We start from the raw sequence: 23,845 nt of genomic DNA, 5'->3' as shown, positions 1-23,845 counted from the left end.
GCTTCATGTCGAAAACGCTCGGAACCTTCTCATCAACATCACAGTTGTGGTCCATGGTGGTGAGCATCGTAGGTGGAAATCCTTTACTCAATCTCTCATTCTTGTCTGCTCAGTGAGACATCAATGGTCTACAGATGTTCTGCTGCCGGCTCTCTTTGACACATATTGTACTGAGAACACAAGTACAGCATGTATTACACAAATTGTAGTGCAAAGACGAAAATATACCATGTAATGGAAACACATCTTCTCCACTATCTTCCGAGGAGAGTTCAAGCCTTGAGGTCCTCCCTCCCAATTCAGTGTACACATCCTGACACTTGCCGTCGGAAACATCACCTAGTGGTAGCAGGGGACTTGTTTGTAAGTGTGCGGGAATTGAAGTGCATGGCATCAACGACCCACTCAAGCTGTATTGAGGCATATACATATATGCTCCAAGATCATGCAACGAGAGCTGACTCGCCAACCGTGTGGGTGATAGAAACATGCTCAGCGATAGAGCGCGGCCGTAAGGCGTTGCAATGGCTTCAAGATCATTATGAACCGCCCACAGGAGATCAAAGTGATTGCCGTAGTGGGAGATCATCGAAGCACGTCCCGGGAAGAATCCTTGATCTGCCATGTCGAAGACAACAACAATATAAATAAGTACTAGCAGGTACTAGCGTCATGGATCGGCGGGAAAGACAATAGCCTGGCTGTGAGTTGTTACCAACCGCGTTGTTAGCATTGGGCAGCATTGTCGGTATCCCTTGTCCTCTGGAAGTGTCGTAGACATCTTCAGCTACAGTCAATCCAAGTATACGTGGAAGTGGTACTGCGAATTTTTCCGAGACAGCAAGCGGAGAATACTGGCAAGTTCAATGGCCACAGGACTGAGCATTGCCCATTTTGAATCTCCATAAGTGCACGTGGCACAACGCACCGAGCTACAGACCTCACAGTTCGATCAACTCCATATACTATGCAGGATTCTCGACGAGTCAGCGTATGTTCCGAAAGGAAATCGCTCTCTTTAAGGTTCTGGAGTTGATCCATAGCTGACGCTCACGGCCTTGTATACCAACTATGCATTTTCCTTGACTCATCCAAAGCTTGTCACATCACTTCGAATTATGGACTGTATCCTCGAAGGATAGCAATGTGGAAGGTATCATGATATTGTATAGATCACCGTAGCAGGACACCAATTTGCATCCATCTTCGCCTGAGAACGAGGGTGAACTGAACGTCGGCTTAGGTATGAGACAGGAGTACATACACGGTGTGCAACAGATCCTATGCCCGCCACTGACTGTTGAGTCGAACCCAACCCACCAACCCACCGACGACGAAGAGCGACGCCCATGCTCTCAAAGTCCACGGTGCCGAATCGCTCTCTATAGTCGAGACGTCTTCCCACAACTCCACTTCTACATTCTCGACGAATTGTTCTTCAGAAGAGTATCCGTCCAGAGGGTGATTTTGGCTCAGTGGTATCGAGAGGCCAGTGTCGACCACAGATGAAGCAAGAACTTCGGCATGCGCGACGCCGCCGAAAAAGTCGGTGATGAGTGTGCGCTCCAGCGGGCGGTTAAAAAGATCAGCACGGACGCCTGCATGCGAGCGGATTGTCACAGGGTCATACTTTGAAAACTGAGCCACACAAATATGCATGAGCATCACAGGAATACCCAAATCGTGAGGAGAAAAAGAACACTCACGAGGTCGGTCATACTTGCATGACTCGTCTTGTTGATGCCTTCCATGAAATCAAGAACGAAGTGCGTGAAGCTATCTATTACGGCGACGCCTATATCATTATCGTTCTCGTACTATAGTAAATGTGAGTTTTATAGCGCTCTAATCATGACGCAGAGCCTACCGAGTATGAATTCTCCCGAATCTCAGACGAGCCCGTTGCCAGAATGTTAGGAGAGTAGAACTTGGAGTACATTGTATTGGCTTGACAAGTATCAATCATGAAGAAGATCTCGTTGTATCTATCGCGGATGCAACAAGAGCACAAATGAAAAGTCGTGAAACTGCCGTGAGCCCCGGCGAAAGGAAGCGCGACATGACGATGGAAGGATTGCTCACCGTTTCTTCTGCCACATCTGCTCAAACGCATCAGCAATGTCAAACGCACTGATCTCCTCGTTGTCTTGGAACTTGAGGAACTCGTTCCCACCATGACCAGTCATGTACACGAAGATGTTGGAGCGGTCATCCGTGAGGAGCCGCTTCGAACGTGGGACGGACGGCTCGACACGACCTAACGCAGTGAGATGACAAGGGGTGAGATGACAAGGGGTAGGCGCATAGGCTGCCACGCACAGGCACGACGGCGTCGGGTACGTACCCGTCAATACACGCAAGAAATTCTCGACAGTAACTTCGTATCCACGGTAGTCAACCTCGATGTTTTCCCCATAGAGGTCCAGATGTCGTCCCTTATTCGCGAAAACACAGCCCGGGTAGCGGTTACGCGCGTTGCATGCGACATCATCGGCGAGCATGAGAATGATATTTGAGTCGGGTATACCAAGTCGCTTCACAGTGCGATACCTGAAATGCATTGCACGGAGAAGGCGGAGTAGAAGAGGTTAGACAAGTATTTGCATCCCGGCTTTGCGGCAGTGGGCGTGAGGTTCGAACGTACATTCCTAGAGCATTGGCCATATGCTGCGCCAAAAGGAAATAACTGAGTCACATTTCCATAAAGTGAAGATGATTGCACCTACTCGATAGTTGAACCAATAGCGCGATGCACATACGAGCACTGCCCAGTTGTTAGTGTGTTCTGACTCGGATGCGGCGCCAACCGCATTGCGATCAAAAAATTGTCGGACATCAGAGTCTGGGCCCTCGGTGGGCCAAGCTGAAATAGCAAGGCGGATGTGAGAGAGCAGACATAGGAGCAGGATGTGTTGGGGGAGGAAAGAGAGATGCATTGACTACAAGTTCGAACCCGGAGGTCGTGGGAAATAAGATCTGAGCCTTCAGGCCTTCAGGGAACACCTGGGAACACTCTGCCGGGAATACCAACACCGACTCAACATTCTTGTGCTATCGATGTCTCGCTCAACACCATTAGCACCTGCTGAATAAAAACTACTGCAAAGCCATCATGGTCAACAAGCATGCACCGCTAGATGCATCGGTGGAGTTGATGAGCGTGTTTTCGCGTCATCTGTAAGGGAATGTCACATCTTTGAAAGTTCCTCCCCCAAGATGCGAACACACGTACGCCTACTGATGCAGTTCGAAGGCAGCAACGGGACGCAATAAAGCGTCCTAGTCTTGGATGGGAGAGGGTGGTTGCAGAAATGCACCCGACTCATTCTAGCATCGCACTGGGCGAAAATCTCATATAATTATATCGACGCAACTAGGGGCAAGATCATGAACATTGTGGAGAGCAGCAGCAAATTCTCTTCAACTCCCTCTGCTGTCTACACTATACAAGTAGAACATGATAAAAGTACCGATGCAAATGGATTCAATTATGGTCGCGGCGTATCCCTGCGTGGAGTCAAAACCCATCCGAACATCAACTCAGATCAAAACCATGAGAAACTCCTCTCTGCGTATTGCAGAGCTGGAAGCATCTGATCCAGCATCTTCCTCGATCCCGGGAGACTCGCTCGAGGAAAATCGTCGATCACATGGGCCGGGGCCAGGAGCGAGGCATAGATACCGTCTGTTGAGGGAGGGATCGCCGCATAGGTCGCGGAACTCGTACCGTACGCAACTATGTGACAGTGCCGTCTCTGCACATCGAGACCGTCGGGCCCCGCGCAAACACCGTAGGAGTCTCTCTCGACGCACCGCACACTGCTGTACGAGGCGCTTAGTTCGTGTTGAAGAGAGAGTACAGGGAGATCGTGGTTTGGGTGGGTGATGTTCGGGCTGATCCGCAGGCCGTCTCGAGGGGTGTTCCGATTTTTGATGTGACCTTGCATGGCCAACGCAGCATCCTCCCAAATTTCGGTCATGGCTGGATCTCCAAATAAGATGGGCACCACATGATGGATCATGTCTTTGTTGTTCCGGCATTGGATAGCAGTGCCTCGAAGAAGCAGTTGAAAGATCTGTGATGCTCGAAGAACCTCGCTATCGGCAGCCAAGGCAAAGTGAGTGAAATTCAAATAGGCGTCTTTGAATGTTTCCTCGAGAGAGGCACCATTGGGACCGCCAACTGGTGTCGCGTTCAGGATCTCCTTGTGGTGATCCTCGTGAAAGAGAGACTTGAGAAAGGCGATGACGGAGATGGGTCTGTGGAATCGGAGGTAGCCCTCCGATACATTCATGCCATACATCGACTCGATGGCCTTGTCATGTGCGATGATCCACAGGAGGCGAGTGACCATTTCCCCGCGTTCACTAAGGGCCAGATATCCTCCCTGTAGAGACTGCAAGGAAATTGGAACCTAGTTCATCGATCCGAAGCTGCATTTCTCCATGACGGTCGATGTTAAGGAACCTCGCTGCAGTCTCTGCGAGGATGGGCTCCGACGGCGTTCTCGTGCGCATGAATTGGCGGTGCTTGGGAACTGCAAACACGACGCGCGTGTGCCACTCCACGAGCTCAGAGACGGTGGCTCGTCCAGTTTCGTCGACCGAATCGAAATCGAGCAGGATGCGCACGGAGAGGCAGGCCATTTTCGCAGTCAGGCTCAGATCATCTCCCGCCGATGGCTCGTGCTATTTGAGCTTTGCGAACCCTATGGTCGAGTCCTTCTTCGTATAGGCATGTTTGTAGAGAGAACACCACCTAGAAAGAGACTCGGTGAGTCGGGCAGAACAGTTTCAGGCAAGAAAGTGACAATGGGCGCCCAGATCTGGCGATGACATCGAGATTGTGAACCGAGTTGAGGGAGACCGGCTCATTCAGACTCTGCTCCTTGAGGCTGGTGTACAGACCAGTCGCGAACGTATCGAATGAGAGCTCTGTGAAAGGGGGGGAAAGCATAGTGCCATGCTCCACGCGAAAGGAAGACTGTAAATATGCTGGCACAGCCAGTTCTTGTAGCTGAGACTTCGTGGAAAGGAATATCGTGAAGACAGGCAGCGGCCCGGCCACGTTAGCACCGTGCCCAGGTTTTGATACACGGTGCGTGCATGGGGGAAGTACCTCAACTTCCCCGTCATAACATGTGCCTCGTCGATGGATATGTAAAACTTGACAGGAGTGACTGGCGAGCCCTCGCTTCGTGCATCCTCGAGTGCGTCCAAGAGGCCTTGGCAGCTTGTCTCCAGTAACTCTTGCGCGCTTTTAATATGGAAGCCTCCGGATTTCACGATCTGCGATCACACCTGTGAGCGAGTCACGAGCCTTCGAACCCAACGACGGCTCACCGTTTCCGCATCGTCGATCGCCTCTTCATACAACGCCGCCCGTCTAGTCCCGACTCTCTCTGCAGAACTACCTTCTTCCATCCGAGTGTGCCACCATTGCGCGGTGTCGTCTGCAGTCGTGGGCCGGAACCTCTTGAGCTCAGTCGTTGCCTTTCGGAAAAGAGCAATGAAGAATGCGCCCAATCGAAGCTGAACCTGGGAGTCCGAAAGCGCGGTGGAGTGCAGGTGCGAAAAAAATTCTCGCACAGCGATGTCGGTAGGTGGATAAGCTGTATGAAATTCATATATGCTCGAGGGGTCTTACGATGAGCAACTCACAGAAAGTACCGACCGACCCGGGGTCCCGCAGATTGAGAAGAAACGCAAACCGCTTTCGCGCTGCGATGTCGACCGTACGAGACTTGCCCATACCGGAGGATCGAAGCATGTCTATCGAGTAGTTGTAGGGTGGAATAGCTTTTGCTGGCCCTAATTCGCAATAAGAATCTATCATGGCCAACAGGGCTTGATGACCCTCTCCCTGATAGGAATCTCTGAATGCGTTATGGATGTCTATAGATGCACGAGCTCTCGCTCTCATCTCTCGATCGTGGACAATGATGGCTGCACTCACTGTTCACTAGGTCACACGGAGACGACGGTCAGATATCCCGCGATCGCGGCGGCTTCGTTATACCCACTCAATGCTGGAGACAGTGTTTTCAAATCTATCTTTGGCTTTTGAAAACTCTCTATCGGGAGCGAGTTCAGATCGGGATTTGACGAGGGAGTGCGGCATATTGGAGGTGGCACTCACTAAGCCGTCGCATATCTGCCACGGACCCCTTCTTCTTGCATTTGAGGAAGAGCTTTTCAAGTTCAGCGTCATGGGCCCTCCAGTTTGCTCCTGAAATCATGTGCGGGCAAAGCAACGTCATCACCTTCACCAGCGATATGACTGATGGCGTTCCAATGAGGAGTTCGTCTACCGCCGTAGTGTGCGTGCACTGAGAGTGGTCATGAGTGTCGGCCACAAGTTCGAGCGGCATGGCGTATGTGGTGAGTAGAGCGATGCCTTGATGAAAGTGGACAAGATCTAGGGTGATGCGAAAGTCGTCGAGTTGCGGGTCCGAATTTATAGTGAGACCTGGCCTCATCGATCGATCCCGGCAATGCGAGGTCATCTCAGCCCGAGTTCGACGAGGCTTGACTGCCTCCCCTAGAACGACTTGTCTTCCGTGTATAGGGTCAGCAATGGAGACTACGTGCGAGCTCTCGCAGGCCCGCACAGAGCTGCTCAACACCAGTGGCATCAAGTCGCTTCGGGCCTTGGAACATCAGCTGTTCTCAAATGAGGCCGAGTCGCAAATGCCGTGTAACCGCTTCGAGGGCTAAGGGCAAGATATTCAAAGCTCGCGTGAGTGCATCGAGAAGGCCGGGAGAGGGCGCCACGACGCGGGACCGCGTTGGGCATGTGCTAAACAACTGCAAATATGGCGCGTCGAACGCGATGACCAGTGCGTGCTTGTGCCACTGGTACGCTCATCGACTGGAGCGTATCACTGCACTGCGTACATCCAATCATATGCCTTCCACCGCCAAGAATGCGAACGCCTCAAAGAAACCTCGCTCAACGAAGCGAATTGCTGCGTCGACGAGAAATGCTGCACCGGTGAGAACTGGTGAGCTGAAGGAGATTGCAGCACAAAGGAAGATTTTGACAGCGAAGAAAGCGAATACACGTACAGCTTCGAAAAAATCTTTCCGAAAGGGCATTCTGAAACAACCGATAGGTATGTCACATCCTCATATTCATTGAATCATGGTTTGATCACTGATTGAAAATCTATCTACATGTACTGTCGTAGCAATATCCGAAGGTATCCATGATCAACACAGTGCTACACCAACGAACACAGACTGTTCCGATATTGAACGATGTCTTTTGACCCTCGAGCTACCCACGAAGGCGGCAGTGAAACCCTGTTATGTATTGAACGAGCATCTTTGGAGGAACAATAAACTGGTGTGTGTGTTCAAATCTTCGGCCAAATATACTTGTATCCTGAGGTGAGTACAGCTCGCACGCCTGGAATGGTGGTGGGGTATGAAATATGACTCGCTTGAGCTTGATGGTGCATCAAACAGAATCTATTGTTGGTATCGTCGCTCTCCCTGTTCATTCCTCAGTTCACCTTTTCTCTTGCGACATTTAGTGCGCGATGACTGGCTGGAGTCATTTGACAGTGGGCGGTGGTTGCTGCTCCCTTCCTTTGACGTCCTGGACAAGATATGGACACAGTGCACAGATAACTCCATGTTGCCCGAAAACGCGAACAGAGCGCCACTTGAGCAGGTGTGGCAGCCTTTGTTAGCACTGACTACCGCCTTGCTGATAATTTTCATCAGATCTATGATGGCGCAGAAACATTTGAGTATCGACTGCTGCCGCTGGACAACACTATCTCCTCTATCACTCGCTTCGATCGACCAGCTCGATCTACCAATCCCAGGTCAAAAAAAACGCCAGCATCCTCTTGCTATTCCTATCCTTTTGACAAGCTGCCCACCCTTGTCTCGCATGTCAAGCCCCATTTTGTGATTTGTGATGCGGGGCCAAAGTTAGCCCATCGAGAATTAGAGGTTCTGACTCCGATCGCCTGCGCGATTTCTGGTCTTCCCGAGACTGCAGCTGCTTACATGCTGGAAATCATGCGGGACGCGTACTATACCTGGTGTCAGGTACGCCCACCTCTGACATTCGCATCGGCCCCTCGCACTCGTCGCAATGTGCTTCGTTCTGTTGCATGCAGCAAGCTCCCAAATCAATGCCATAGGTTTCCCGCATCCTGCTCAGGGCCGTGCTTCTATAGTAAACACGATTGGTCGCCTCATCGGTGCGCCTACTGCAAGGAGATCCTCAAACCCTGCGGATTGCACGATGAGCATTCGGCCGGCCTGGACAGCGACGATGACTTGCTCACTTGTGATAGCTCGGATGAAGCGGAAGATGGCCCTCGATGTCGAGAGTATCGTGAGCATATGGTTCGACATATAGAACAGTGGTTATCATCTTGTGCGCAGGAGTCCAAACAGCGAAGGCGACGTGCTCCGGAAAACGACGAGTGAATGAGAGACTGCGCTGAACACCGCCCTAGGAAGAGACGAAGGATCATCTAGCGCTCTTAGTCGAAAGATTGCAAATGTACCTATACCACTCTCGAAGATCCTGTAGCACTCTAGTATTCTCTTTCATATGTATTGGCAACCAGTCAATGCTCCAAGCCACATCGCGACTTGTCGCAACAATGCCACCATGCCACAATCTCTCCTTCGTCAGTCCGCAATAACCGTGCCACTACAAATACCGCTCTCTAGTCGTTCCTCCCACCACATGGAGGTGCTTCAGTATGAAAACTGGGCCGTATTTTGCATGATGTTCTCAAGTTTTCACCTATGAATATATATCATACACCGTATCACGTTTGCCTAACGTCTCGTTGGTAAACGCAGTCTTTCTGCCGTCGATGTCTCGCTCAACACCATCGGCACTTACTGCAAAGCGAGCGTCGATAGACGCCTCGGTGGAATGTTCGCGCGTCACCTGCCGGTAAGGAGATATCGCCCGTCTTAGAAACGGCCCTCCTCCACGATGCGAACACACATATGCATTGTGAGGGCGCCAACGGGACACATCAACGTGTTCTGGTTCTGGAGGGAAGAGCGCCGCTGCGGAAATTCCCCAGACGCGTCATAGCATCGCACGGGGCGACGCGAGGGTCCCGCAATCACGGATCCAAACACAGCAGCGGCGTGGGGCCCGAACACCGACCCGAATTAAAACCACGCGAATCCATCCTCAGCGCATCGCAGAGCCGGAAGCACCCGAGCCCGGGAGACCCGCGCGGGGGAAATCGTCGATCACGTGGGCCGAGGCCAAGAGCGACGCGTAGACGCCGTCTGCCGAGGGCGGGATCGCGGCGTAGGTCGCGGAGCTCGCGCCGGACGCGACTGTGCGATAGTGCCGCCTCTGCGCATCCGCGCAAAGACCGTACGGGTAGCCCTCCCTCTCGACGCACCGCACGCCGCTGGGCGAGGCGCCCAGCTCGTGGTGGCGGGAGAGCACGGGGAGATCGTGGTTTGGGCGGGCGATGGGCGGGTCGTCTGGAGGAGGGTGTCTGCGGTTTTGGGTGTGGCCTTGCGTGGCCGACGTAGCCTCCTCCCGGATCTCGGTGGCGGCCGGGTCCCCGAACAAGATCGGCGCCGCCTTGGTCGTCCCGGCACTGGAGAGCGGCGCCTCGGAGGAGCAGCCGAGCGACACCCGGAGGACCTCGCTGTCCGCTGCCAACGCAAAGTGCGTGAAGCTCAGATAGGCGTCCTTGAAGACATCCTGGAGCAGGGGTGCCTGCGGGGTCACCGACGGGTGTCGCGTGCGGGATGGACGCGTGGTGGGGACTTGAGAAAGGCGAGCACGGAGACGGGCCTGTGGAAGCGGAGGTGGTGGCGCTCCGACCTGCGCATGCCGTACAGCGCCTCGGTGGCCCTGTCGTGCGCGATGGTCCGCAGGAGGCGGGTGACCGTTTCCCCGCGGTCGCGGTCGCGGTCGCCACGCGCGAGATAGCCGCACCGAAAGGCTTCGGGAAGCGTTGCGGGCCCGAGCGATCGGTGTTTGTTGAGCATCCGTGCGGCGGCCTCTGCGAGGATGGGGTCCGACGGCGTCCCCGTGTGCATAAAGTGCTCGCGCGATGATGTCGTCGCGTGTGTTGCAGGCAGTTTTGTAGAGGGAGTGTCACCTGGAATGAGGGGTCCGTGAATGGGACATCGGTGGGCGCGGGGGTGGGGGGCCTCACAGTGGTCGGCCAAACTTGGCGATGACACCGATGACACACACCGAGTCGAGGGAGAGCGGGCCGTTCGCGCTGAGCTCGCTGTATGTACCGGTTGCGAAGGCGTCAAGGGGCAGCTCTGTGACGGGAGGGAGGGGCTTGGGCGCGGCTTGTTCCTGTAGTCGGGGTCGGCGTTGAGCCACGATGATACCGTGCCCAGGTTTTGATACACGGAGCGTGTGGCGGTAGAGTTGTTCACTCGGGGAGCGAAGACGCGCGCCTCGTCGATCGCTATGAAAAATTTGACGGTCGGTGCTGGCGAGTTTTCCAGACGGGCGGCGATCGCCAGAAGAGCTCGGCAGGCCGACCTGAGAGGACTCGGAGTAGCCCTCGAGATGCGGCGGTCTGTCGACGACGCCGTGCGCGGCCTACCGATCGAGAGCTCACCGATCTGGCCCGTTCGACGACGGGTTCGTAGGACGCCGCACGCCACCATTTCGCGAGAGCGAGGTCGCCCGCGTTTGGGAATTCGTTCGCGGCATCCGCTGCCTCGCTGATCGAGCGACTTTGGACGTCGTCGTCGGAATAGGAAGCAAGTTGCAGCCGCGCAAAGTGACCACGAGCGGCGACGTCTGGGGGTGGATAGGCTTCCCGGAGCGCGGGCGACGGCGGGCGGAGCTGTCGCCGCGCATGTTGAGAAGAAAGGCGAGGCGCCTGTGGGCTGCCATGTTGACGGTGCGGGACTTGGCCATGCCGGAGGATTGGAGGATGGCGAGCGAGTAGTTGTGCGGCCTGGTGCGCTCCGAGTGGTGACAGTGGACCATGATGGCCGGCAGGACGTCGTCGCCCTGTGCCTGGTATGGATCGCTGAAAGCGGCGTGGATGTCTGTGAGCGTGTGAGCTGCGGGCATGGGTGCTTGAGCTGTAGGCAGCGGGGGGGGGGGGGGGGGGAGTTTGCTCACCCTTCACCGAGACGCAAAGGTGAGACCGCATACGGTCGGCGCAGGCATGGTCGACATGCTGATCAGTGAAGGAACTCGATCTGGGTCACTGTCCGGAGCTGGAGGGGGTTGGGAGATCTCTGTCGCGAGAGGGGCCTGGGAAGCGAGGACGGTGCTCGCAGGGAGAGGACGCGACTCACGTGCGCGCGACTGACGGCAGCGGTGACGGCAGGGAGAGTCGAGGAGAAGCGCCGTGAGGAGGTGCATGGGAGTCGCGGATCTTGGCCGGTGACGCGTGCCCCACGTGACGCTCTCGCGCTCTGCCTGCTCCTGCTCGGCCGTGGTCACGCGCGCGCTCGCCATCGACGATGAGCTCTGGTCTGCCACTGGCCGTCGACGGGCGCGGCCTGCCCAGCGAGAAGCAGCGAGAGGGCTGCCCCGCGCCTTCTCTTCCATTCCCCCCCGCTCTCTTATACCCCTCCGCTCCTCCACACGTCTCCTCCCCGCCCGCCCGCGCTGCCCGATACGCAGCCATGCTCCTCTCCGCCGCTCTCCTCTCCCTCTCCCTCGCCCTCGCCCTCCGCGCGCCTCCCTTCCGCGATCACACATCCGCCCCTCTGGGCGCAGCTCACGCCCTCCACGACCGCGTCGGTAAGCTCCCCGCCATGGGCTACAACAGTGCGTCCCTCCTCGTTGCTCTCCCGCCCGTACCCAGCGCTCACCCCGCCTCAGCCTGGAACGCCTACCACGTGCGTATCCCTCCCCTCGTCCCACCCTCCCCGCCCCGCTCACCCCCCGCCCCGCCCAGTGCGCCATCAACGAGTCCATCATCCTCCAGACAGCCCGCCTCGTAAAGTCCCTCGGCCTCGCAGACCTCGGCTACGACCACATCAACCTCGACGACTGCTGGGCAGAGAAGAACCGCTCCGCCGACGGCGCCGTCCTCGCCAGTAATGGCCCCTCTCGCGCCTCCGCCCCCCCGTCCTCGCTGACCCCCGCCCCCGCCCCCGCGCCCACAGATAAACAGGACTTTCCCTCGGGCCTCAAGAACCTCACCGACGAGATACACGCCCTCGGCCTGTGCGTTCCCTCCCTCCCGCTCACTCTCGCCCCTGACACCCGCTTCACGCTCCCCATCACAGCAAAGCCGGCATCGTGCGTCCCCCTTTCTCTCCCGGCCCCCGCGCAAGTCGTACGCCCCGCTGACCCCGCGCCTACAGTACAGCGACTCGGGCTGGTTCACCTGCCAGCTCTATCCCGGCTCCTTCCAGCATGAAGAACAGTGCGTGCATTCTCTCCCGCGCTCGCCCGCCCGACACACTGACCGCGCGCACAGGGACGCGCGCACGTTCGTCGACTGGGGGTTCGATTATCTCAAGTGAGCACCGCCTTTGGCCGCTCCTCGCCGCCGCGCTGACCCGCCCGCAGGTACGACAACTGCGCAGGTTCGTCGCTGCCCTGTTCGCGTCTTGTCCAGCCCGCGCCCTAATCACCCCGCTCGCCCCGTCGCCGCAGTCCCATTCGACGACGTCCTGCGTCAGGGCATGGTCGGCAGTACGTCCCGTCCCGTCGTAGTCCTCTGCATCTCGCGCCGCCCCGGGTACTCACTTTGCTATTCTCCGCTCGACCCCGTCGCGCCGCGCAGAGTACGAGCGCATGGCGGACGCGATACAAAAGGTCGCCAAGGAGACGGGCGCGCCGCCGCTCCTGTTCTCGCTCTGCCAGTGGGGCCGCGTGCGTGCTCTTCGCTTCTCTCCCGTATCCCATGTCTGACCCCAGTCGTTCGTGGGCCGATGCCGTGCGTGTGTGCACGCGCCCGCGAGCAGGAGCAGCCGTGGCTGTGGGCGCGCGAGTTTGGCCAGAGCTGGCGGGTGAGTGCGCGTGGTGTTTCTGCGTCGTGGCCGCGGCTGATCTGCTTTCTTCGTTCGCGCCGGGGCAGACGACGGACGATATAGGTGCGTGCGGTGCGGTGTGGCGCGTGTGCGTCGCGGGTCTGACAGCCGCGCGCGCGCAGGCCCGCATTGGGACGCGATGTCGAGCATCATCAACCAGTGCGTGTGTCCCCGTTGCGTCACCTCCTCGCTCGCTTGCTCACCGCCGCGGCGCAGGAACTCGTTTTATTCATGGGCGTCCGATTTCTACGGGCACAACGACATGGACATCGTGCGCGCGCGCTTTTTTTTTATGTTGCTCGCTCACACTCGCCGTCGTCGTGGATAGCTCGAAGTGTGCGTGCCGCTCGATCTATACCCTAGGATCTGCTGACGCCCGCGCGTGTGTGTAGCGGCAACGGGGACCTCACGTACGACGAGGCAAAGTCGCATTATACCGCATGGGCGCTCATGAAGAGCCCGCTGCTCATCGGGACCGACGTGCGTTGCCCTCTCGCGGGGGGGTTTTTTTTCGGACGTGTGCCGTGTCGCTGACCGCCACCGTCGCCTCGTCACCCTCCTCCACCGCCGCCGCGCGCGCGCGCAGCTCACGAGCATCACGGCCGAGACGCTCGAGATCCTCTCGAACCGCGAGATCATCGCGATCAACCAGGACCCCGTCGTCGGCACGGGCCTCACGCCCTTCCGCTGGGGCCGAAACGTGCGTCCCGCCCTTCCTCGAGCGAGCGAGCGAGCAACTGACGAGGCCGCGCGCGCGCGCAGCCCGATTGGACGAACGACTACACGTACCCGGCGCAGTACTGGAGCGGCCGCTCGCAGAACGGGACCGTGTTCATGCTCGTGCGTGCTCCCACCCCCCCCTCGTCCTTTCTCGCTCGCTCGCACGTGCAGCACGCTGACGCTCGCCGTTTACTGCCGCGCCCGCAGCTGAACGTGCTCGACGAACCGGCGGACATGACGTTTAGCCTTACCGAGTCGCCGTGGATCCGCGCGGGGAGGCAGTACAGCGTCCGGGTGCGTCTCGCTGTACTCTTTGTGCACCGTCGTTTGCCGCGCGCTCACGTTTACGCTTGACGCTTGATACGACGCCCGCCCGCTCGCCCGCCCGCCCGCTGCCAGGACCTCTGGGCGCACACCGACAACGGCACCGCGGTGCGCAACTTTACGGCCGCGGCTGTGCCCGCGCACGGCGTCGTCGCGCTGCTGCTGCGCGATGCCGGCGACGAGCCAGCGGGCCTTAGCCCGCCGTGCGCGGTCATCGAGTGGTGCATGGCGCCGAACGGGACGCGGTACGACGGGCAGTGAGCGCGCGGGCGCGGTGGCGGGGGCGGGGGCGGTGGCGGTGGCGGGGAAATCCTGATTCTTGTTCGAGTTTGTTGTTCGTCGTTCTGCGTCTGTGTGTTTTCTTGTGCGTCGCGTGTGTACGATTGACGGTTTCTTGGTGCGACGAGCGACGAGCGGCGTGTGGTGTATGTACCCTTGCGAATGGACTCGGTCTTGGTACACTTTTTTTGCGTCTTTCCGGGGGCGGCTCTGCGATGCCCGCGGGACCTTTTTCCACTCCCCCACCCCATGCCTTGATTCGGCGAGGGGGGGCCTGAGGCTTCGAAGCGTGAGGCGTGAGCGCACGAGTCGACGAGTCCGGGCTCCTTGTTGAATACCTACGGCCCCCCCCCCTCTGCGCATGCCGTCCCCGGTATGGACGACGTTCTCGCTCCCGAGCATGTCGTGGCGGTCGAGGACTCGTGCGCTGACGACGAGGCCCTGCCTGGCTCCGGACATGCGCACCCGCCTTGCTCGGCAAGAAAATTTTATATATTGATGTACAGCTGCTTGATAACCACCCCCCCCCCCCCCCCCCCTCCCCTGCTCTCAAGAAGGAAAACAGCCAGCGTGCCCTTCAAAATCCGGCGGCGGCATCGGTGCGGAGCACCCAGACGCCGCGCGCCGTCCGTTATAGCTGCTACAGGCCTACGACCCGCGCCAAGGCGGCAAAGTTCGGCGAGCCCATGCCGGTTACCTGTTGGCGAGGCGTCGGGCGTCGGGCGTCAGCGTCAGCGCGCGAGGCGGGAGAGAGGGAGAGGGGCAGCGTACGGGGTCCCATCCGGCCGCTGCAGGGAAACCGTCGGTGCCGCAGCCGGGATTGCTGCCTGTCAAAGCCCGCAAGTCGGAGGAGGGTGAGCGCCAGAAAAGGGATGTGTCAGCAGAGCCCGAGCGTCACGCACCGGATGCGATGTCGTTGAATGCGCTAGGGTTGTCGTAGATCAGGGGGTTCAAGAACCCGAGCGGGCTCTTGCCGGCGGCGATGAGCTGATCGTTGAGGAGCGCGATGACGCTCGCGAAGATGGGGCTCGCGCAGCTCGTCCCGGCTACCGGGCTGACCTCGCCGCTGCTCACGATGAGGACATTCTCGGCTGGAGCTGCGACGTCGGGGAACGCGCGCGACCCGCTCGCTTTGAACCGGCCGGCGTTGGTGCTGCCGAGTGTGTTCAGGTAGGCGGAGACGGCGTTGGCTTGGTAGGACGGGCGGCCAAAGTAGTTGGAGAAGCCGCCCCCCGAGAGAGAGGCAGCGACTTCGGGGTTGACGCCCTGTGTGCCTCCGACAGAAGTCACGCTGACGTTGAGTGGTATCGGTCAGTGGGGACGCTGGCGACCGAGGATGACGCGGACGCACTATGGGCAACTCGAGGGGAAAGTGGGGATGAAAGAAGAGCAGCTCTGAGACTGGCTACCAGAGACGCCCCCGTCGCCGGAGGAGAACAAGAGGGAGACTCCGCGAGCACCCAGTTGACTGTAAGAGTTGCAGAGATTCCTGAAACCGCACCGCGTGAGTCGTCGAAGATATTCAACGCCGCAGAATCACGTACTCGGCGATGCTTTTCGGGAGCTGGTTCTCGTCGAAACCGTATGAGGTTGTCAGGACCTGAGACATGGATTAGGCGACGATGTGGCTGCTCTCATGAATAGGTGCCTACCTGAGGCGGATTGTCAAGGGCGAGTAGCGCATTTATCTCGTCCAAGAACCCGGTGGCTGTTCCGTCGCCCACGGTGATAAACGTTATAGGCACGTTCGATGCAACAGCAACGGTATACTCGATGTCGAGACTCTGACCGAATGGGAACCGATGGACATGAGCTTTGACTAGATTGATACGAAGAACACCCACCGCTTCGATGCCGGGATCACTCTCATCGTTCTCCCCGCCATCAACACTCAGAACTTCAAAACTGTTCGTGGACGGTAAATCTGGTCGGAATTCTTCCAAGAAATCCTTTGAGAACCATGGAACTCAGCGCAGCGAGCAGAGACCACGAAATGACAACAAACCTGAAGATCGCTGACACTAGCGAACTGGTTCAGAAAAGCAGAAACACCAAGTTGGTTGGACGATTGCGTAGCCGGGGCAGCAGGAATTCCATACTGCGCCTGCAGGCAAACAGGTGTCACCTGGCTCGCGCAGGACGCTGGTACGCTGTCTGAAGTCGCGTTTGAAGGTGGGTTGGGGATGATTTTCACATTCGTCTTGGTCAGTGGTGGCCTGCTCGTCCTCAAAGGGAACCTATCAGAACCACTTTAGCCATCAACGACGATACAGGATCGACCCAAAGCAAATTACGCGACGGTGGGATGTATGAGGCTGATGTGAGCCTTCAAAGAGTCGGGGATCGAGTACGACAGGGTGCGAACGGCCTTGACCCCGGTGTCAAGCTGCGTGAACGTCGCAAAGTTCGCATCGAGGATCTTGTTGGCTTGCTCAACAGTCATGGGGGCGGAGATCCAGTCGCCTGAAGGCGAAGCCTTGGAAGACTCAATGCCGTTAGACGACAACCATTCATTAACGGCTGCCACAGTCTCCGGAGTCGGCGCAACGAGAGCCTCGACCTAATGCCATGGACAAGACAGGTCGATCAACATTCAGGTGTGGAATTCTGTGTTATGTACGGTACCTCTTGCTTGGACAGGTGCTGGCCGTACTGGGGGCTGCCGGGAGTGCTGACAGCGTAGAGAGCATCTTCTAGCCCTTTGAAGTTGTTCTGCACGAGTGCGAAGCGGAGGCTGAGCGTAAGGTTAGCAGAGGCAGAGCCGCTGTGCACGAATCCGGCCGGAGGACCGTCGATGAACTCGTGTACACGCATGGCACGTTCGCCATGCGGGTTGGCGTATACGAGAGCAACGAGAGAAGCCAACAAAGCGAAAGATCTGACCATGGTGGAGGGGGTTAGAGAACGAAAGGATCTCTGAAACTATATGAGGGAGGTGTTGACTATTTTATACCAAAGGCCAGGCCCGCTGATGAGCAAAAGAAAAAAGATTCGGCAAGACTGCAGATGTGCTGTCTGAACAAATGTCGATGAACAATTCGATCTGTGAGACCGCTGTCGACATTTTCATGACGAGGTGTCAAGAGTTCATTGCAACGGGAATGGGGAACACAACGCGCACTCAGAAGATGGCAGCTCGGAAGGATATTATCCTATGGTCAGTTTGGACATTGCCGGAGGATTGTCACTAGACACACCTCACGACACTGCAATCCCTGAACATCCATATGGCGCAATTGCATGACATAGCGTTCCGAACCGTCATAGCCGTCATATCTTCAGACGGCACTCACCTAACGTTGTTTAGCAGTGGCCATATATGTCGGCAAAGTGGAGGCTAGTGTCAAATGCACGACACTCCCGCCACCATTGCATCAGACACATTTCCGAGCAACATCTCTCATTTTTCGGCCGGCTAGCTTACCCTCATCAACTCTACAGAGACAGCATATGCAGCCACTTTGCGGGAAGCGCTTCAACTCATTTGCTTCCATATGAAGTGCCGAGCCTTCGATTCCGACGTGTTCCATTTTTTTTCCTCGAGATTCGCACGCAATTAATGCACTGCTGTTGATGCCGGCAGTACATGCGGTGCATCCGATCTGCATTTCCTGTGGGTTGATGCGTCTGCACAGATTGGTGGCAAAGGTAAACCCGCTGTTGAATCTAGTATCCCGAGAGCCATTTACCCCAGGCTGGCGTTCACATGCTGATCAAGCCTAGGTCCACTCGGGGTTGAGGATGCTCGGACACGTACTATAAAGGCCTATTCCGAGATTAGGCCAGACAACGAACAAGTGGTCACACGTACTGATGGTGGGGTAAAAGGGCTACATGGATGCCTCACACGCGCACCCAAACGACATGTCACCCGCAAGTGGATTACCCTGAAGACCTTAGATACCATTGAAGAATGTCGGAAGGGAGGTGATAACAATTTGGACAAGGAATTTAGCCTACATTACAAATCTCAAGTCAAGCCTGTCATTGCCGACAATGCAGATCACAAGCCACGATTGATGGTGCCGACTGAGACTGCAGCCAAGGGTTTTGTCGTGGACGTCGACAGCAAGTCATCAGCAAACCCATAACCGGTCCTAGATGCTTAGGTCATCTGGGGATATCTGGCTAGATGTCTGCATCAGTAAACCAGCAAAAAAGCTTGACTAACTTTGAGACCTTAGCAACACCAACAAGACTTGCACAAGTACAGTATCCTTGGAAATCTAATACAAATGATTTCAAGTGTTAATACCTTGGAAAAGGTGTTTGTACTTATAGAATATCTTAGTAAGGGTAATCAGAGATTCTGACCATACTAAGTTTGGCAAGTGATAACTGTATAAGAGCACTCAGAGTTTTCAATTGTTGTAAGCACACCAAGTCATCTGGAAAAACCTCCTCTTTTAATTATATCTAATTATTCAAAATGCTAATCTGAGCTAATTATAATATATTATCCATAATTAACTTTATAATCAAATCTGTAAGTAAAGGTGACATTGTCTATACTACTACAGTCCCATTAGAATCTACAACCTAATTACAATTTTACACATTCCAAATCCATATTATGTAAGTGCTACAATCTTGTTTTTATTGTATTATTTATTTCCAATTGGTTTACTATATTATTGTCTCATGCCCAAATTCAAATATCAAAAGCCCTGATTTTTAGGGCATTTATTGACCCCTTTATATATAAGATAGATAAAAGATGAATATGTAAGAAAATTAGAAATGTTGAGATTGCCTTATTTATATCAATATATTTAGGTTACTAGGTAAATGACTTAGACCTTGTGGCTTAGTGGTTTAGAGCACTAGTCTAGAGTGTGCAGGTATAAGGTTGTTGGTTCAATTTTGGTAATGGGCAAGTTTACTATAAGGTGTGGCTTTAGTTTAATTATTGAGCTCTATATACACTCTATAATTAAAGGTATAGTAATAGTAGAAAAGCCATAGGAGTGTATTGGTTGATATTTTTCTAGATGTCCATATAATAAATTAGCTTTAATTAGCTCTAATTAGACCTTGTAATTTTAGGATTAGAAAAGGGGGTAAGCTAAAAATTCTGAATGGTAATTGGCAGAAATCTAGCTATATTTATGCTTAATATGGTTAATTTGATGTGGAGCTTTTCCCTGATATGAGAGTATCAAGCTCTTCTTTGTTGCTATCATCATTACTGTCAAGATAGTGGTTTATGATGAGTGTGCAGCACCAACAGTTGATGATAGTATACATAGTATGCACAGTACTAGCCCCTAGATCCTAAACTGGTCTTACAGTTTAGGACTCAAAATCCTAAATATTTTCAAATTGTACTAAAATCTTATTTAGGTTTGATGCAATAACCCTAGATCCTTATAGAAAGTCATCCAATAAATGATCTTTTAGGAACAATTAGAGCTCTCTGTTCCAAGTGGACAGAACGCAATGTGTCACTCTCTTTCACTAGTGGGAGCCTAAGTGTGTGGGATGGCAGGCAACATGATCATTGCAAGGAAATTATTGTTGATATCCAAGACAAGGAGGGGAGCAAGAAAAGGCCCACACCCTCTGACTTTGATGGTCCCGGAATTTGGCAGGGTTCAAACAAGGCCCTAAAACTAAAATTAGACTCTCGGGTGACTAGAAGCAGCAAGCGCCAATGGCAGTAGTTCCATTCCGTTATAACGGATTTTTTGTTTTGTATCCTTATGTCGTACTACTCACGGACTGTCACCCCTTTTGTAGTTAACCGCATACCATATCGCAAGCACTTTATAGCTCATATCTTACTAGTTTATTATTATCATATATCAATCCGAGTGCTGCCAATGCCCGAGGTCTAAGATCTGGTAGGCAGGGGTCTTGCCTGCTGCACACCACATGGACTTCGCTTAGTAGGTCAAACTGCATTCACCTGCACCGCTAGGAGCCAAAATACCAGTCATCGCATTACACTCGACAGAATAAATACACGCAACACGGCAAGCCACAACCCTCAGTCTGATTGCCTGCAAAACTCACCCCCACCGGCTCTTCTTCCTCGGTCTCCCAGACCCTGCGTCCTTGTACGACTGCGTGTATGGATTCTTCGCCCGCGCAGCTGTGGGCGGTGCGACCGTTGCGGACGCGGGCGCAAAGTCAATTTTGGACCGCTTGGCCGCGTCGTGCTGCTCGGAACGCCGCTTTTGGAGTTCAGCTTTCGAAAAAGAAAATGGGGGCGGTGAGGTGGTGGGGAGGTGCATGAGGATGTGCGTGAATGGCAGATCGCGCAAGCGATAGGGTATTAGTGGGAAGTATGCCCGAGAAAGCGTCCGAGATGGAAAGTCCCGGGTCGTATTGCGTACGCCGAACCGTGGTATGTCAGGTCATGTAGGCGCGAAGGAATCGCGGCGTGGGACATCGGACGTTGGACATGTGATTCGGGCACCCGTACAGCCAATAATGTATACCCATGAGATGCGAAAAAGATAGGCGGGGATCCCGCATCAATGCGCATGCTCGAAAGAACGGAAGAAAGAGTAGGGCACAGCAGTGCACGCACCGATATTATCTGCAAACCACTCTGGCCTCAGGCCCTCGTCTCCATCCACATCTATAGCGCTATCAATGACATCACCATCGGCAAGAGAGGCAAGGGCAAAGGGATCTCCAGCCCGGCGCGGAAAATTGGTCGCGCGCTCATCGGCAGCTACGAACTCGACGAGCTTCGCGTATAAGTGCGGGTTTCGGAACGCGCGGCTCGCCATGAGCGAATCATTAAAGTGGCGGCGCTGTGCGGGATCGCGCTTAAGCGCGTGGAACTGCGCGAGCTTATGCTGTTTTCCACCACGAGGCGAAAGTTTATGAGTGGGTTGTTTGTATTTGATATTGGAACGTAAGAAGGGATGGACTCTACCTCGATAGCGGGGTCGCATGGCTCTGTAGACGGCGGCGGGATTCCCCAGTCGACAACGCCCGGAATGTCAGGTGGCTGCACCAACTGGCGAAACCGTGCGAGCTCGTCTCGTGGGCGCGGCTGCACTAGCGTGCCGTTGTCATCCGCATCATCTTCGGGCCCTACACTCCCCCCTGCGCCGTCTGACGTCGATACTGACGCCGACATGGATGCCGAAGAGGGTACGGTAGACAGCTCAGGTGCAGGTGCAAGTGGAGGCGTGGATGTAAATGTCGAGGCGGAAGGCTGTGCGCGAGGCGGCGGTGGGGGGGGTGAGGGATCAATATCGTCAGAGACGTGCGCGCGGGTCGTGTGTGGCTTGGGGTGTGCAGGGCGGCGGATAATGATGGGCGGTTTGGCGCTAGTGGGCACGTTGCCGGCGGACGCGTTTGACATCACGGGGGTTCGACGAGCTGCAAGTTGGTCGTCAATACCCACATTCATGTATAGGTTGTAAAGAGACGCGTGTGTATGATGGAGAAAGAAAGATGGGGAGGAGAGAGAGCGTGTGCCTACCTTCAGCACCAAAAGCAGCTGTCGTCACTACGGCGCTGCGGGAGCCCGAGGCTGAAGCTGATACCACGGTCGATGGTTGGAGTATGAACGACGCGTGCTGGGCGCAAGCAGAAGAAGAGATGGTGTTTTCAAAAGGACGCGGGCGAGGAGAGAGAGGGAGAGGGAAACGGGGCGCGCAGCGGCGCAGCAATGGGGACGCTCACGATGGGATTGGGATCTGCGGCTGAGCCTGGCATTGGTTGTTGAGAGTTGCGGTTGACGTTGGAGGCGGCGGCGATGGATATAGAGGTGGTTGGATGTGGGTGTAGATGCTCCGTGTCGCTGTCGTCGTCGTAGGCGTAGGAGACGAGGCCTGGATCCGCGTGAGCTATTATCAGGGCAATGAGGAAGAGAAAGAGAGCTCACCGTGCATGGCTTCGAGCAGCTAAAACAAATCGAGCGACTAAAAAAGGTGGTCGTCAACGTCGGCGGCGACAGCGACGAAGACGCTTGAAGAGACGTCACATGTAGTCGTCACGCTTTTCTGTCTTGATGCATTGATCACAGGGCATGGAGCCATCGTCATGGGCATGTGGTGTAGTTGGTTATCACGTTCGCTTCGCACATTTCCGAGCTTGCGAAAGGTGTCCGGTTCAATTCCGGACATGTCCATTAATTGCTTATTTTCATCAATATTGTTGTGCACTGCTTTGATTTACTTTTTCTCCTAGATTCACATTAAATTGTGAAGGTTAGGTATAACAGCCATGAAGTGAGAACTATGAGGTATCAGCAATATATATCAACTTGGCTACCAAGTTGAAAGTACACAAATAGAGTATAAAATACATGCTCCAAAAGAATTGTAATTCCTGGCACCTTTAGGTCTAGGACTGTCAACAATAACTCACCATATAAGGAAAATGTTCTTTAAATATAATGTATCACTCCTCATATGTTACTTGTCTTTGTTACTTTTTTCTCTAAGGCCCATTTATTCAAATATTGTGTAAATATTAGCAAAGGAAGACAGATATACAAATAATACTTATTATGTTCTTGTTTTGCTCCTTATCTCAAGTATTATTGTGCTAACCTCACAAAGTACTCTAGAGACCACCAGGCATTTTTGCAGCACAGCACAATTTCCTCTAATATATATTATATGCTCAACATTATGGCATTGGGCCAATGCAGTCTTTCTTGTAAACTATAGTTATTATCTTGGAGAATGTCGCAGACTTAAGGTCAATATACAATATATATAAAGAGTGGGCAAAATAATATAAGGCATTGTTATGATCATGACTTATTGGGCTTTTACAGTAGTCTATTCCAATATGATTATCACAACTATTAGGTAGCCTCATATACTGAGGCATACACTAAGGTACAGATATTATCTTTGGTCATCCACTCTCAGTGGACCCACCTGTTGCTGGTTGAGTATCACAAGCCTATTGCAGCAGGCACCTTTTCCTGCCTTACATATTACTCACACACAGGCATGGAGCTGGAGCTCCTTGTCTTCCTGGTTGGAAGGAGACAAGCAGAGAAGCTAGAGTAGTCATTCTTGGAGAGTAACGACCTAGAGAATACCTACTATATACATACATGGGATTCCCATGCCCTTTCCTAAAGTAGTATAAAAGGCCTATAGAATAGGCTAAGGTTCTTTAGTCTATTCTCTTTATTCTTGGGTAGTCTTTATACTGCCCACTTCATTTCACTGTGGTCTTCAAACCATAGTCTTTATTTTGTTGCCAATACTGCAATATACATCTGGCTCTTGTGCTATATGTACAGTCAAGACTATCGTTCCACTCTTCCTCCATAAGCAACCTAGGGAAGAACCTCTTACTCTTGGGGTTACCAAATGAGCAGTTTGTAATAGGCATTGCCAAGCACTTGCTATATATACCTTGAGCATTAACCATATAGGCAGAGCTACAAGCAGCTTTGTAGCATAATTTTGTAGCAAGCTTTATTGTGCATATTATGATCTGGTCTATTAGAGCCTCCTTGGCTGTCTATTCTGATAACAATCATTATAACTACTAGGTGGCTCTAATCATAAAGCATACATTATAATATAAGGTAATATTCTTGGCCATTGAC

General features: G+C 54.2%; 9 protein-coding genes across 9 annotated transcripts; 3 read left to right on the top strand and 6 right to left on the bottom strand.

Moving 5' to 3' along the window:
* Window positions 1-1,106: 1,106 nt before the first annotated feature.
* Window positions 1,107-2,936, bottom strand: HETIRDRAFT_120114 (cysteine protease C13; the record flags this gene model as incomplete). The annotated part of the gene is made up of 8 exons (XM_009551940.1): window positions 1,107-1,238; window positions 1,321-1,638; window positions 1,707-1,817; window positions 1,868-1,985; window positions 2,083-2,257; window positions 2,345-2,550; window positions 2,645-2,667; window positions 2,760-2,936. 8 exons carry the CDS (start codon window positions 2,934-2,936, stop codon window positions 1,107-1,109), a joined length of 1,260 nt encoding a protein of 419 aa, XP_009550235.1.
* A 609-nt stretch (window positions 2,937-3,545) lies between these two features.
* Window positions 3,546-6,371, bottom strand: HETIRDRAFT_120113 (uncharacterized protein; the record flags this gene model as incomplete). The annotated part of the gene is made up of 7 exons (XM_009551939.1): window positions 3,546-4,384; window positions 4,416-4,689; window positions 4,853-5,023; window positions 5,077-5,289; window positions 5,344-5,612; window positions 5,662-5,955; window positions 6,140-6,371. The coding sequence occupies 7 exons, from the start codon at window positions 6,369-6,371 to the stop codon at window positions 3,546-3,548; spliced, it is 2,292 nt and encodes a 763-aa protein (XP_009550234.1).
* A 302-nt stretch (window positions 6,372-6,673) lies between these two features.
* HETIRDRAFT_446142 (uncharacterized protein) lies at window positions 6,674-8,159 on the top strand (the record flags this gene model as incomplete). The annotated part of the gene is made up of 6 exons (XM_009551938.1): window positions 6,674-7,115; window positions 7,191-7,348; window positions 7,403-7,478; window positions 7,539-7,678; window positions 7,732-8,064; window positions 8,136-8,159. The coding sequence occupies 6 exons, from the start codon at window positions 6,674-6,676 to the stop codon at window positions 8,157-8,159; spliced, it is 1,173 nt and encodes a 390-aa protein (XP_009550233.1).
* Window positions 8,160-8,988: 829 nt separating this feature from the next.
* Window positions 8,989-9,537, top strand: HETIRDRAFT_164226 (uncharacterized protein; the record flags this gene model as incomplete). Its single annotated transcript, XM_009551937.1, has 1 exon — window positions 8,989-9,537. The coding sequence occupies one exon, from the start codon at window positions 8,989-8,991 to the stop codon at window positions 9,535-9,537; it is 549 nt and encodes a 182-aa protein (XP_009550232.1).
* Window positions 9,538-9,735: 198 nt separating this feature from the next.
* HETIRDRAFT_325214 (uncharacterized protein) lies at window positions 9,736-10,644 on the bottom strand (the record flags this gene model as incomplete). The annotated part of the gene is made up of 1 exon (XM_009551936.1): window positions 9,736-10,644. The coding sequence occupies one exon, from the start codon at window positions 10,642-10,644 to the stop codon at window positions 9,736-9,738; it is 909 nt and encodes a 302-aa protein (XP_009550231.1).
* Window positions 10,645-11,434: 790 nt separating this feature from the next.
* On the top strand, window positions 11,435-14,411 carry HETIRDRAFT_39280 (glycoside hydrolase family 27 protein). The gene is made up of 20 exons (XM_009551347.1): window positions 11,435-11,767; window positions 11,822-11,838; window positions 11,898-12,039; window positions 12,109-12,169; window positions 12,232-12,244; window positions 12,310-12,371; window positions 12,426-12,467; window positions 12,518-12,534; window positions 12,605-12,643; window positions 12,735-12,823; window positions 12,916-12,960; window positions 13,029-13,044; window positions 13,104-13,140; window positions 13,198-13,252; window positions 13,310-13,317; window positions 13,374-13,461; window positions 13,568-13,681; window positions 13,744-13,821; window positions 13,909-13,995; window positions 14,101-14,411. Exons 1-20 carry the CDS (start codon window positions 11,458-11,460, stop codon window positions 14,284-14,286), a joined length of 1,506 nt encoding a protein of 501 aa, XP_009549642.1. The 5' UTR covers window positions 11,435-11,457; the 3' UTR covers window positions 14,287-14,411.
* Window positions 14,412-14,944: 533 nt separating this feature from the next.
* Window positions 14,945-17,190, bottom strand: HETIRDRAFT_325904 (serine protease S53; the record flags this gene model as incomplete). The annotated part of the gene is made up of 10 exons (XM_009551935.1): window positions 14,945-15,001; window positions 15,076-15,127; window positions 15,203-15,595; window positions 15,656-15,793; window positions 15,849-15,904; window positions 15,957-16,088; window positions 16,149-16,253; window positions 16,310-16,541; window positions 16,599-16,864; window positions 16,930-17,190. 10 exons carry the CDS (start codon window positions 17,188-17,190, stop codon window positions 14,945-14,947), a joined length of 1,692 nt encoding a protein of 563 aa, XP_009550230.1.
* Window positions 17,191-20,221: 3,031 nt separating this feature from the next.
* HETIRDRAFT_388331 (uncharacterized protein) lies at window positions 20,222-21,628 on the bottom strand (the record flags this gene model as incomplete). The annotated part of the gene is made up of 3 exons (XM_009551934.1): window positions 20,222-20,494; window positions 20,840-21,113; window positions 21,194-21,628. The coding sequence occupies 3 exons, from the start codon at window positions 21,626-21,628 to the stop codon at window positions 20,316-20,318; spliced, it is 888 nt and encodes a 295-aa protein (XP_009550229.1). The 3' UTR covers window positions 20,222-20,315.
* A 248-nt stretch (window positions 21,629-21,876) lies between these two features.
* On the bottom strand, window positions 21,877-22,160 carry HETIRDRAFT_164219 (uncharacterized protein; the record flags this gene model as incomplete). The annotated part of the gene is made up of 2 exons (XM_009551933.1): window positions 21,877-22,100; window positions 22,154-22,160. The coding sequence occupies 2 exons, from the start codon at window positions 22,158-22,160 to the stop codon at window positions 21,877-21,879; spliced, it is 231 nt and encodes a 76-aa protein (XP_009550228.1).
* Window positions 22,161-23,845: the final 1,685 nt, after the last annotated feature.

The sequence above is a fragment of the Heterobasidion irregulare genome (genome assembly GCF_000320585.1).
Source record: "Heterobasidion irregulare TC 32-1 unplaced genomic scaffold scaffold_09, whole genome shotgun sequence".
Taxonomy (NCBI): domain Eukaryota; kingdom Fungi; phylum Basidiomycota; class Agaricomycetes; order Russulales; family Bondarzewiaceae; genus Heterobasidion; species Heterobasidion irregulare.
This window is presented reverse-complemented; position numbering and strand designations above follow the sequence as displayed.

Bases quoted from the DNA above. Each gene is read 5' to 3' on its own strand.
- HETIRDRAFT_39280 (XM_009551347.1), top strand. From the start codon at position 11,458: ATGAGCTCTGGTCTGCCACTGGCCGTCGACGGGCGCGGCCTGCCCAGC. The intron at 12,644-12,734 runs GTACGTCCCGTC...CGCGCCGCGCAG, and splicing joins GCGTCAGGGCATGGTCGGCA to AGTACGAGCGCATGGCGGAC. The intron at 12,824-12,915 runs GTGCGTGCTCTT...GCCCGCGAGCAG, and splicing joins CGCTCTGCCAGTGGGGCCGC to GAGCAGCCGTGGCTGTGGGC.